This window comes from Protomyctophum parallelum (genome assembly GCF_964188405.1).
Source record: "Protomyctophum parallelum genome assembly, chromosome: 3".
NCBI lineage: Eukaryota > Metazoa > Chordata > Actinopteri > Myctophiformes > Myctophidae > Protomyctophum > Protomyctophum parallelum.
The window spans coordinates 42,530,620-42,544,040 of NC_139698.1; the positions used below are offsets into that span (position 1 = coordinate 42,530,620).

General features: G+C 42.5%; 1 protein-coding gene across 2 annotated transcripts in view; it reads left to right on the forward strand.

Annotated features, from left to right (window-relative positions):
* The window catches only part of scap (SREBF chaperone), a 41,197-nt gene extending 27,801 nt beyond the window's left edge, over positions 1-13,396 (forward strand). For both annotated transcript variants that reach the window (XM_083761802.1, XM_083761803.1), the window contains exons 15-23: positions 210-411; positions 835-950; positions 4,620-5,193; positions 5,449-5,534; positions 5,719-5,801; positions 6,037-6,203; positions 6,665-6,745; positions 6,972-7,178; positions 8,020-13,396. In XM_083761802.1, the coding sequence (XP_083617928.1) occupies positions 210-411; positions 835-950; positions 4,620-5,193; positions 5,449-5,534; positions 5,719-5,801; positions 6,037-6,203; positions 6,665-6,745; positions 6,972-7,178; positions 8,020-8,265 (1,762 nt within the window). In that variant the 3' untranslated portion in view covers positions 8,266-13,396. The remainder of the gene's footprint in view (positions 1-209; positions 412-834; positions 951-4,619; positions 5,194-5,448; positions 5,535-5,718; positions 5,802-6,036; positions 6,204-6,664; positions 6,746-6,971; positions 7,179-8,019) is intronic.
* Positions 13,397-13,421: the final 25 nt, after the last annotated feature.

Here is a 13,421-nt window from a genome sequence, read left to right on the forward strand (position 1 = left end):
CTGTGCTGTGCGCCTGCCTCTGTGGGTGCTGATGCCGCCTGCCTTTTGACGTCTGACCTCTCTTCTCCCAGAGGTTCCTCTCTCCTTTTCTCGCACAGTGACATTAAACATCTTCTCTTATCTGTCTGTGTTTCCTGAAAGCAGAGTGTTGTTTTTGGCTTTTTTAAAATTAATGTGATGTTTGTTTCTCCTCTCTCCTTCCTCATCAGAGTGGCAGCCCTGGGCCTTGCAGCAGGGGTTCTGCTGGTTTTACTACTGTTCTTTTTATACCGCATTCTTTGCCCACGCAACTATGGTCAGAATGGCGTGCCACACGGGCGCCGGCGCCGTGGAGACCTGCCCTGTGATGACTACGGCTACTCCCCTCCTGTCAGCGAGATCTCACCTCTACTGCTCAGAGGACACAGCATGGTGAGACCAGACACATGATACACACACACACACACACACACACACACACACACACACACACTTGCTCACACTCTTTAATATTATCAGAGTTTCTAAGTGTAGATGTCAACACACATGTGTGTCTTGGATCAACTGCCACATTGAACAATGCAAACATAGTACATTACAAACAATACCGTTCTACTTTGCATGTGATTACATGTGCAAATGCCACATCATTATTATGGATCATCAACACATTGGCTATGAAGCATCCAATGTCTTCCTCTAGGACACTGAGTTGCATTAAGGCCTCCACGTTTGTGTGCTGCAGTTTAGAAATCTGCTTCTTTAACAATGACAACCGTTTTCAATAGAATAGTAGAATAGTAATTAAAGACCACTTGGGGTTTTAAATAAGGAGTCATTTGTTTCTCCCTGCAGGACATTGAATGTCTGGCAAGTGATGGTATGCTGCTGGCCAGCTGTTGTCTGGCAGGACAGATCAGGGTGTGGGACGCACAGACTGGTGACTGTCTCACTGTCATTCCCAAGCATGGGTAAGATGCTAATAATACTTCATCGTTTCTTTATATAAAATACCCTGTCAAACAAATGAAACACATGTATGATTCTCTAATCATAAGACAAGACACAGAGTAAATGTATTGTAAAATGGTGAAGCTGCACTATACAAGAAACCAATTTTTTAGGGGAAAGACGTATGGACACGGACACACACACACACACACACACACACACACACACACACACACACACACACACACACACACACACACACACACACACACACACACACACACACACACACACACGATGTACATATACCATAATAGACAGACCCTATTCTAGCTGGTTTGGCCTTTGGCCATGCCATAGCTAATAGAAAGATTATTCATCAAAATGTCTCGGGCACATACGGTACTTACTTTTAGCTGTATTTTAACTTTGACTTCTCTTAAAGAAATATATTACAATTAACTATTATAATTATTATATAAGTGCGCAGTGGGCCTCATTTACAAAGCTGTTTGTACATTTCTACTTAAGTGCAGTTTTGCAATTAAGCCGTTATCACACCTTCGAATAGGGCCAGTATGGCCATACTGGCATACTCACCCTTGGCTGAACATAGCCTGGTCAAGGTTTCCCCCTGGTGGACGTGTCATTTCCAACTATTGTCGGTGCATGGAAACAAGGGCCTACTAATATATACTATTCTCTGCCTTTCGGGACGTAACTCGGACGACGCTGAGTCTGGTCTGGTGGCCTTCGCAACGCTTGGCACGGCGACTCGCTAGGCTAGCGCCTCGCTCGGCGGTGCCTCACGTGGCTCAAGGCCACCAGACACGGCGCGCCTCCGTCAGGACATCAGTGACATTATCACCCGTCACGATAGGTGATAATGACATACTGAGGCAGTGAGTATGCCAGTATGGCCATACTGGCCCTATTCGAAGGTGTGATAACGGCCATACTGGCCCCATTCAATAGTATGATAACGGTCGAATGGGGTGATTCATGATGGATAACGAGTGTATCTATCAGATGAGTAATCCCACCTCACGGCATGCTCCATTTAACACCATAAAAGGCAGATTATTTGGCAAGCGAGTCCCTCGCACGATGCATCAGTTTAATTTGAGAGTGACCTCAAACTTTAATGTCACAGAATGCCGAATAATATATTGGGTTAATAAAGCATGGCAGAATATTATACAAGCCTTTTCTACTAACAGTTGCCCACCTTTGCTGAAGTAAAAACAAATGATGCTGGAATACAGGGCACACTGGAACGCGTTACCTGATAGATTATGGATTATAGCTTTTTATAGGCTATATATTAATCACTGAGGACATTACTCAGTGATTAATTTTTTATTATGAGGCCACCAGATGTTATGCTTTAGTATGACATCTGAGCGTACGTACGCATCATGAATTAGACCTCTGTGAAGCAAATTTGCTTTACAGAGGAGGAGAAAGAGGATATACTTTTAATCAAGTATATAGAGTTTTAAAAAGTAATTTAAATCAGCAAAAAAATGACCTGCTTTTTAAATAACATTGTATACTTTTTTGCGAAACACTTTGTCATTTGACATTTTGTCAGCTAGCAATAAATCCAACGCTCTGAGAAAAGCTCTGGTCTCTGACTGCTCCAGGGCCCTCAGGCACTGTGCCCTGCAAATCACTAACCAGACAGACAGTTCTCTGCAAAGAGAGAATGTCTCCCTGACAACAAACCACCCTGACAACAAACCAACACCACTTTCTTTGTTGAATCCCAGGTCTCACTCTGACATTACATTGTGTTAATCCTATCATTTTAGAATTTGTTTCTTCTGTGGGTGTTCTGGCACTTTAATGGGTAAGACTTTTTGAGAGGTTTGGGTTGTTTTCTTCTGGGCAAACTCACTCATTGACTTCCATTTTAACGGGGAAACAGCTCTCAAAGTCACTCTTTTAGCACATAAACCAATGCAACAAAAGCTGATTCTGACAGTTTATGACATCAGGAGAACTGTCTTGAGTCTTGTTTTGACTAATTTGTGTAGAAAGAAGATCCGGTAGGTATGCATACACCGACCGAATCACTGCTGTTTGCGTTGAGTAAAAAACGATCTGATTGGACCAAAACTGTACACCCACTCCTGAAGCGTATTATTGGAATGCTGTTGAGCCATGGCGGGGATGTAAACTAATGGATTTGATTGTCGTCCGCTTGCATAGAGTTATATATCTATAGAGAAGACACCCGAGTTCTCCTCCCATCCACTTGCATTAAGTTGCTCAAAAGCGCATGAGGCGGATTCACTCCTCCTTCCTGGTAGGAACAGAGTGCATTCTGGGACGGATTGCAATGGTGAGTGGCCCCAAACACATGAACGCGCTGCCATTGAACGCGCACGAGCGTCGTCCGTCGTGAACGTGTACAATGTTAGTCAACGGACAGCGCGTTCATGTGTTTGGGGCCAGGCTGCAATACCTTCATTCGGCCACTATGTCCATTTCGCCTCAAGATTTCCTCTGGGTGCCTTCTCTATTCATATATATACACTCTAAGTCCGCTTGTCACTAGAAACATACACAATGGACGTGTTTGAGGGAGACACTTTAGAAGAAGTGTCTGTGTCTGGGACTGGTACATCAAAAACAGCGTGGAGACTTGTTTACAAACGAAACCTCGCAAGATATTCCCGCGAGAGTTGGGGACGCCGGAGTACTGCTTCAGTCTATCTCAGACTAAAATAGTAACTTTATAAATCTATCTTAAATGACACAAATTAAACAGCATGAGTTTTCCTGATGTCATAAATTGTCAGAATCAGCTTTTGTTGTGTTGGTTTATGTGCTAAAAGAGTGACTTTGAGAGCTCTTTCCCGGTTACAATGGACCCTATTTTTTATTTCTTAAATTGCTAATAAACAACACAATGGAGCGAAATAATTAATGGAATTAACTAGTTTGTCCAAAAAAAGGTAAGAAAACAACCCAAACCTCTAAAAAAATGCAAAACAAAAAAAGTGTCGGTGCAAGAGCCAAACGGATGAAAAGCACATCATAGGAATCAGCAGACTTGTGGCAACATTTTGACATTGTGAAATGTGTCTGACACTGTCTGTCTGACTCTGCAGTGTACAAATTGTGTCTGTAACATCAATTTAGAAATGGAGGAGAATGTTGAAATGTGTCCTTCCTTATTCTATCCAAGTGTTTTGTATTGCACATTTTCCACTCACTCTGATGTCATATTTTTGCCTAGTGCTGCTGTAAAATATGCAGTGAGTATTACCTGGTAATGAGAAGGTCACTGGTTCGCACTCCAGCCCAGCCAGTATACAGGTTGAAGTGTCCCTGGGCAAATCAATGTTTCTGTCATCGAGGTGAAGAAGAGGACTGTGTGAAGTAGTGGATTTTGAAAACAAAGATGTAAAACACAGCCCCTTCATACATTAGAAGGACAATACCAGTCACCAGAAGTAGGGACAATGAATCTAAAATGATGATGATGAAGTTCAATGGTTAAATGTATAGTTTGGCGTGTCTGACTATGAATATCAAATATATAAATATTGAATCAAGCATCTTAAAAACAGTGTGGGGTCAGGGTGCACACAAAAGCACGAGTAGACTTTAAAGTGAAATACCCTTTTAAGATCTGACTGCATTCGATAGTCAGTTCCGTTGCTCTGTCTCATTGTCAGCCTGAGGCGGTGCAGCAGCGGTGGCTGCTGGGACCAGCGGGATGGCTGGGACGGCATGAGTGGTGGTGTCGACCTGGAGAGCCCTGATGGCCGCGAGCCCTCCATCTCTGGTGACGGCCTGTCGGAGGACGAGGGCTACCCACTGAGGCGTCGCGCTGCGCCTTCCAGGCCAACTCTCTTCACCGACCAGCCCGACCTCACGCCCCTCATAGACACCAACTTCACCTCCCAGCCACCCTCCCACCTCCACCCCTCCACACCGCCCTCCCACCTCCACCCCTCCACACTGCCCAGGGAAGGCTTTGACTTCGGTGGTTTGGTGGAGCGAGCCTACATGGAGCACGAGCCACCGTCGCCCTCCGCCTACCCCTCTCCCTCCTCCGTCTCATCTTCCCCACCCATGGGAGCTCAGCTCCACAGGAGACGCAGCTTGGGTGATGCCCCGGCGCCGCAGTGCCAGGAGAGGGCCTCTGCAGCAGTAATGCAGGCGACGCCAGACTGGGACAGCTCTGTTTGGGCTTTGGAGCTGAGGGGGAACCTGATAGCAGCTGGGAGAAGCAGTGGCAAACTGGAGGTGGGTAGAGTAACGCATTTGATGATAGGATCCAGACTAAAACCTAATGTTTTAGTCTGTAAGACAATAGGCTTTCCACTATAAACAAGACTGTTACATTCGTAGGCCACCAATCAGGATTATAGAATAGTATATCCGAGCAGTGGCAGGCTGCTAATGAAGCGACTGGAAAACAAATGTAACCGTTTATCGAACAGCAGTCCACAGTCCACATGCCTGTTTTAAAATCTTAATAAATGTACGTTATTTGTACAGCTCTGGGATGCAGTAGAAGGGTTATTGCGTTGCAGTAATGAAGACGGAAACTCTGGGATCACCGCTCTGGCCTTCCTCAACAATAGGTAAGGGAAACGGTACCACACACACACACACACACACACACACACACACACACACACACACACACAAAAACAACTAGAGTAAGTTCAAGTCCTACTTTTATTCACGATTGATGTATGATCTGTAATGCTGTGTAAATGTGTTAGATGGTGTCATATGAAAATACTTTTATTTTCTCATCTTCAGAATTGTAGCAGCTCGACTGAATGGGTCTCTAGATTTCTTCACTGTTGAGATGAACAAGCCTCCAGGTCTGCTGCAGTACAGAGGTGAGACTTAATATACTGTACCGTGTAATTTATTGTTCCTTGAAAGTACATGAACATTGGTTCTAATGGACGACATGAAAAGATAATCATATCCTCAACTGGGACTTCTACCTTTAAAATTGTATTGTATTGTAACTAGTTCCTTTTCCAGTAGCTGTCATTCCGTTTGTCGTCATGTGTCATTTTGCGACTAGGGTCAGTTATTTTCTGCTTCCTACTTTTCCCCTTGCTCCAGGACCCCCCAGCCGTGTCAGCATGCCCCCCTCCCCCTGCTACAGTAACGAGGATATGATCACCTGCCAGCTGACCCGCTCGGTGCAGTGTGCCCACCAGAAGCCAATCACAGTGCTGCGTGCTGCAGCGGGCAGGGTGGTCACTGGCAGCCAGGACCACACAGTCAGGGTGAGAACACCAATTTAACCACATTAACCCTGGTAGCCCTATTTTGGGCAAAGCTTCCAAAATGTACATAGGGCTTAAGTGGTTAAGATAAATATGTTTGGGGGAAAACACTAAATCATGTTTCCCGTTGTCTGTGCCTGAATTACGATACATAGGCTATGATGATGGTGTAGCGATGTTGTACGTATGTACTGTACCTATGTATCTAAGTATGCGTGAGTTGAGTTGTTGGTACCAATGATTTCCTTTTTTCATTTATTTATAGGCCAAGGACGCAACAAACAATTGTTTATGGGGCTTCTAAAATGTTTCCCTCAAAGAAAGACAATCAGCCTCTCTTGGTATCATTAGTTATTCTTTTAATTAATCAAATTTACTTTACAAGAAGGGATGTAAGTACAGACTGCAAGAGAGAACAAACTATTCATCTTATAAACGTTTGTGTCTTGGGTTTATGTCAGGTGTATCGGCTAGAGGACTCGTGCTGTCTCTTCACTCTACAGGGCCATTCTGGAGGAATAACGGCAATCTACATAGACCAGGTCAGTATCGGACTCAATCTGCTTGTAAAATGACACTAATAATAAAATAAACATTATTTATAAATAAACATTATTTATAAAGCACTAACAGTAGTTACAAAGTGCTTTACACAAAACCGAAGACAAAATAAACTCTCAAACCTCAATTGATTTAGCTAGTGGTGCCTGGCTAAATCTGTGTGCCTGTTCACTGTATGTGTGAGTGACCCAGTCTTTTGGCTCCCAGACTATGGTACTGGCCAGTGGCGGGCAGGATGGGGCCATCTGTCTTTGGGACGTACTGACAGGTAGCAGGGTCAGCCATGTTTATGGTCATCGTGGCGATGTCACATCGCTGGTCTGCACCAACTCGTGTGTCATCAGCTCAGGACTGGATGACCTTATCTGTATCTGGGACCGCAGTACTGGAATCAAACTGTATTCCATACAACAGGTACTGATATGTGTGAATCTGTATGTGTGTGTGCATCTATATGCCAAGCTATCTCAGTATTTTTTTTTTATACTGAAAACGACAGAAATACAGAATTTCAAAGCAGAATATCTACATCCCTCTTACAAGAGAACAAGACATTCCCTTAACTCTTTTACGAATATATTCCGTACCCCCCAGCTATGGGACGGTATCTGCTAGGTACGTATATATTCGTACCCCCCCCCCCCCCCCCGTATACTCCATATATGGAGTATGTGGTTGAGCCCCTAAGCAGCTTTTAGTAAAACCTCAGTAAAACTATGCCTAAACCTAACCTGTAAAACAAGTGCCCCCTCAGCGACCATTGACTCCCAGGCTCTGTAAAAAAAGTCCTCCCAGACCATAACGGAGATATTAAAAATATGGATGCCTCATTGGCCGCTGCAGTTCAATGTATCCAATGAAGGCAGGAAGTCAAGCTGAAGTGCTGAAGGTTTAAAAAAGAAGAAAAAAAATTAACCAATCTTTATAACAGTCAGGACATACAATACAAAACAAGACAAACAACAACAAAGTTATTAATACAACATTACAACATCAGAGCCATCAGAGCCTGTGGTTTTTCACAGATTTCTCTTGCACTGGCGCAATGTTTTCCCTAGAGGGCTAAGCATGTAATGTGTTAACTACACTAATGCTACCACCTAGCGGCACCGAAATAATTAACGACCCCTGAAACGACTATCAACTGTAGCCACTCTATGGATTTCAACTACTTGTAATTGTACTGTATTAGCAGCAGCGGCATCATGAGATTATTACTGCTTCCCATCTTCACTTGTCCTTGTCCCTGTGATAGGAGGTGGGCTGTGGAGCCAGCCTTGGTGTGATCTCAGAGAGTCTCCTGGTGACGGGGGGCCAGGGCTGTGTCTCTTTCTGGGACCTGAACTATGGAGACCTCATTCAGACTGTATACCTGGGCCAAAGCAGTGACGGCCAGGGTGTCCGGCAGCTCGTGGTGCTCGACAACGCAGCCATTGTCTGCGACTTCGGCAGCGAGCTCAGCCTGGTCTATGTGCCCTCTGTGCTGGAGAAACTGGACTGAGGAGAACGGTAACGGTCTGAGTGATGTCTGACAAGTGGCACGTTGTCCATGTAAGCACTGGCAGTAGTGAACAGCAATGTGTGTTGACAAAATTGTCTCCAATCTGTTCCATTTCCAGCACCCTGCTACTCCACAGTTAGACGATTAAAAAAAGAAAAGAAAGGACGCATTGTTTCGGCTTGTCACAACTGTTAGGCCTTTTGTTTCAGTGGCATACAAGGATCTTTTTTATATAGCAATTTAAAAATACATACAGAGAAGTGGAGAGAGATAGATCTGCTGCGGAATAGCGGGATCTCAGATACCTAAAGATGACCTTTCATATTCACATGAAGGGTTATTCTGCTGGATGGTACATTATGCCCCAAGAGGATGACGTCCAATGACTACCAGTTTGTGCTTCTTTTGTTCATTTATTATTATTTTTATGTTGTGGCTCCGCCCTCTATGCTGCTGATATGGGTTGGGCTTGATGATGACCCACCCACCTGGAAAGGAGGATTGAACTCCTTTTTATTATTATTCCCTGCTGCCTGGTTAGCTTGTCAGCATAGCACAGCCATGGCAGGCTCTAGGTAGGGGTCTATGGCCCGGCTAAGCTAAGCGGTTACGTATGCGTGTGTGTGTGTGTGTGTGTTTGATTTTGAGTGCGTTTTGGTCAGAGTGGATGCGTCTAGGTATATCCCTAGGTTGACAGTGAAATACTGCTGAGAACAAAAATCAATGACAGAGACTGAATGAAGTGCGAGTGTTTGCATGTGTGTGTGATGGTGGATGAACTGGATATGATTACTCATTACTGTAACAAAATAAACCTCCAGAGGAGGCTGTTTTTATATGTTTAAATCTATTATTTATTAGCGATACATTTTTAAATAACAATTTATTAATTGCTAATCCCAGTTCTTACATGAGAATTATGTGGAGAAAATGTCATGAAGGTAATATTATATTAAAAGAGAAAAGATGGTTAGTTATGACATGGAATGAATACTTGTGACATTGAACTGAGAACCTTGAGGTGTTTTTTGTATGAGAGTTGGGCTTGTAGGGAAGAGTTCCCCTCTTTCTTCCAGTCCTTGGCTCTGTGGGGGTTACTGATACCACAAGTGAGGACAAGGCTATATCCATTTTCACGATTTCATTCCTGCTTGAATTTTTACTTTGCTGTACACAGGCACTCATTAAAGGAGCACTTCACCCCTTTAGTTCTCATTCATGTTCATAAGATAGCTTACCGTTTCTGTCTACTCACTCTGTCTGAGAGGTAGGCTGTGGACACTTCACAAATCTGCCTACCAATTGCATCATCAGTGCAGATTCCAAGCTAATGGAAACTACAGCTAAAATTATCTGTAGAACCTTTTTTGTTGTACTTTCTTTTTGAGTGGTGCAACCACTCCCTTACGGAGCTATGTGTGTGGCTGGGTGCCTGCCTGGGTATGAGCACGAAAACAGCATGGTTGTTTTTCACCACCTGTGCGCAACCTAACACACACACAAACACACACGCACATATTAACTGTATGATTTCGGGTGTGCCAGTAGTACAGTGACAGTACAGTAGAGGGAGCCCCACACGGTAACTCTGTAATTTCTCAACCGTTTCGGACGCGGGCGGCTCGCTGGAATCTGGCCGGCACCCTGGGTGCACACACACACACACACACACACACACACACACACACACACACACACACACACACACACACACACACACACACACACACACAGAGTTGCACCACTCACATGTTTTTTTAAATAATGACTAAACCTGCCTAATGATGGTGTCTTTGGCAGGCAGAATTAGCGAGGACCAGTTACTGTATATGAAGATCATTTTGAAAATGGGTGAAGTGTTCCTTTAAGTTTACATTATTGTCCTTTTCAACTGTGCCCAAGAGATTTTTTTTTTTTTACATCACTGGATACCCTACCTTGTTCAAACGACATTTGTTTATGTATATGATGGTCATAGTAACATTTTGATATCTCAGTAAATTTTGTATCCTTACACAAATGTAGTTCAATGTTATTTGGTTTGTCTTTCGATCTCCATACTTAATTTTTACAGTATTTCATGAGTATACACTACAGATTAGTAGGTCACTGGCCCTAAGAAGCAACAAAATAATTGCATCACCCTCTACCCAATCCATCTGAGACATTTTTCATATCCTACAATACCAACCATCAGATTTGTTCCTCTTCTTTTTGCAAATGAGAAACACAATTAATGTTTGGGGGGAAAACTGACAGACAAAATGTTCCTCAGAAGGAACCATTACAGTTTGGCTAATAGAATATTGAGGACAGCTCCAGAACGACTTGTGCACTTTTGGTTGTGTGTAGTAATGAGATTGTAATGCTTTGTTCTCAACACCAATGTGGGGAAATTGTATCCTACTGAATGCTCTACCAGCCACTTTGGCTCTCATTGGCTAGTAAGATGGCGAAAGTGGCTGGTGGACACACTAGTCGTGGTGGTTAGTGGACAGACTGTTTCCATGCTCTCCTATGAGTGTAGCCAGTACCTCAACTTTATTGCACCATCAACCTTTCTTCTACACACCATTTGGCAGAATGCACCATTGTGGGTACAAGAGTTACCCAATTAATAGGCTACTATAAACAGTGAATGTATTTTGTTGGGTTTGTTTCGCCACAAACAAAAACATATTGTACATATTGTGTGTGTCTGTGTGTGTGTGTGTGTGTGTACTAACATACATATACACAGCGTATATATAGCTGTGTGTGTGTGTGTGTGTGTGTGTGTGTGGCGGCCTTTAACTGTGTCAGAACACTAATTAATGCACTACTCGGCCACAAATGGGAATAGACTTGGGTACAGATGGATAGGTTGGAGGTACTGTAGGTAGGAGACATGTGAAATACACGATTGCGGCAGCTAAACACGCACACTGCAGACATGTCAAACTGTGGTGTACAGCGGTGATTCTTCTGTTGCGTTTATATCATTCCATTATTTAAAAAAAAAAGAAAATGTTTTTTTTTAAATTCTTTTTGGTATTTTAATTCTAGTGTGTAAAAGGATGCACCATGAATAAAATGACAAACATTCATGGACAAGGCTGTAAACCCCCTGGCATTTCAACAGTTCTAATTTATTCTCTCTTTTTTATATACACTTAAAGAAAGCTCTAGAAATGGAAGGGGAATGTAGTGTTTTTATTTTATTTTACTAGATTTCTGACTTATTTTCTGGGAATGTGAATTTGATTTATTTGTGGATGGAGGGAGTGTTGCTGTGAGAATAGTTGGTGATTCTATATTGAATCTTGGCCTCTAATAATGTTATAACGTATCACTTCACCATGTTAAAATCAAGATTGCATGTATCAAGATAGTCACTGTATGCCGAAATGTTCCGAACATCTGTGACAAATCTTTGACCTCAACATTAATGCCCAATTTTAAACCCAGGTTTACATCCGTTTTGCTGTCATTTGTCCCGCTGACCTCCTAGACTAAATCAATAGACTGCACACACACAGGAACAGAAACATGTTTTAAACTTTGTGGTCCAACTATTTTCATGCTCAGGGATGTCGTATTAAAATCTAGGTACAAATACAATCCATTTAGAGGCAATTAGGAATGTTGTATGCCCTAAACTAAAGATAGTGTATATAATCCTGTCAGTATGTGAGTAAGACCTTTATCCTAATCAAATGAAGATTATGCACAAATAAACAACTCAAATCTCACTCCAGTAACTCCTTCAATTAAAAGTAATAAAAGTAATGTTAAAGTACTTTCTGTGCAAAGTAATGTGTAATCTTAATTATTTTCCTAAATTACTCTAGTCTTAGATATTACATGTAATGGTACTGTATGCAAATGTTAGCTGCCTACATTTCAAGGTTGTGATAAATCACAAATAACTGCTGTAACACCCCCTATTGGCACAAGCAGGTGTATGTCAACCTACATAATGCAGATTTCCTATTCTAATTACATGGCAGCCATATTGACATAATCAGTTATGTTACTTTCTTCAAATGTGTTACCAATGATACTGTATCCATTCAGGTCTTAACAGTAAGCATGCTGCTATGGTCATTGTGCATGTTGGCTCAGCATCAATATGGCTAGGTCCATCATTTCAGCATAAAGTCAAGCTAATTCATATTGCACTCTGAAATAAATACATCAGTTCCCGTTTATTTTGGGAAAATCATGATAAAGGACATAACAGCCCAAAACATTGAGCTTGTAGATGGCTAGCCATTTTCAGAGTGCAACACCCACGTGCGACTAAGTATAAATCAGGCATAACACTGCCTGAAATGTAGTTGCAATTATATTGCAAATGATATGGCTGTGCAGGCTGTTTACACCATGCTGTTCATTAACATTTAGTCTACAGTTGTGGGCAAACTTAAACAAAGCTATCGTAACAGACACCATTTCTAATTCAAGGGAGTGTGGACATTAAGTAGAAGAAGAAGAAATGCGTTCTGGTAAATCAAGTTTACCAAGGGTAACTGGACTAAGCATCAGATACTTGTTTACAGCCAGGCCCACATGGAGCATTTCATGGTAGTGGTTCAATGCCTTGTCCAAGGGCACTTCAACGGTGGTAATTTTAACGTGTCGGACCGCTGATTCGAACTGGCGACCTTCCGATATCTAGCCCGCTCCGCAATCCACTCGGCCACCGCTGCCACTAGTCCAGTTTGAAGGCAATTAATCTAGGAAGAACCTTTAAAAAAATGTTAATAAACCTTGCTCATAAGAATTAAGGTAAAACATTTTGACATTGAAGGTAAAAAATAGTTTGATTACATCTCATTTATGCATGAGGATCCAGAGCTGTGCCACAGATTAAACAAGATGTTCTGTTCCTGTGAATGCAGGGTTTGGGAAGGATTTGGTATTTAGCATACATATCCATCCCTTTGTTTGACCAAAGGGCAGAGGTGTTGCTGTAGAGGTTCCACAAGTGACAATTTTTGAATTTGCAGACCTGCTATATCTCCCCCTCCTTGTATCAGTTAGCTACAATGTAGGCAGGCTGTGCTGGAGGGAACTAATTTTCTGTACTATTTTTTAACAGGAGCAAAACTTTATACTAATTTCCAAATAAAGACACTTTGATACCTTGGACTCTGTCTAGTTGGTTTATTATA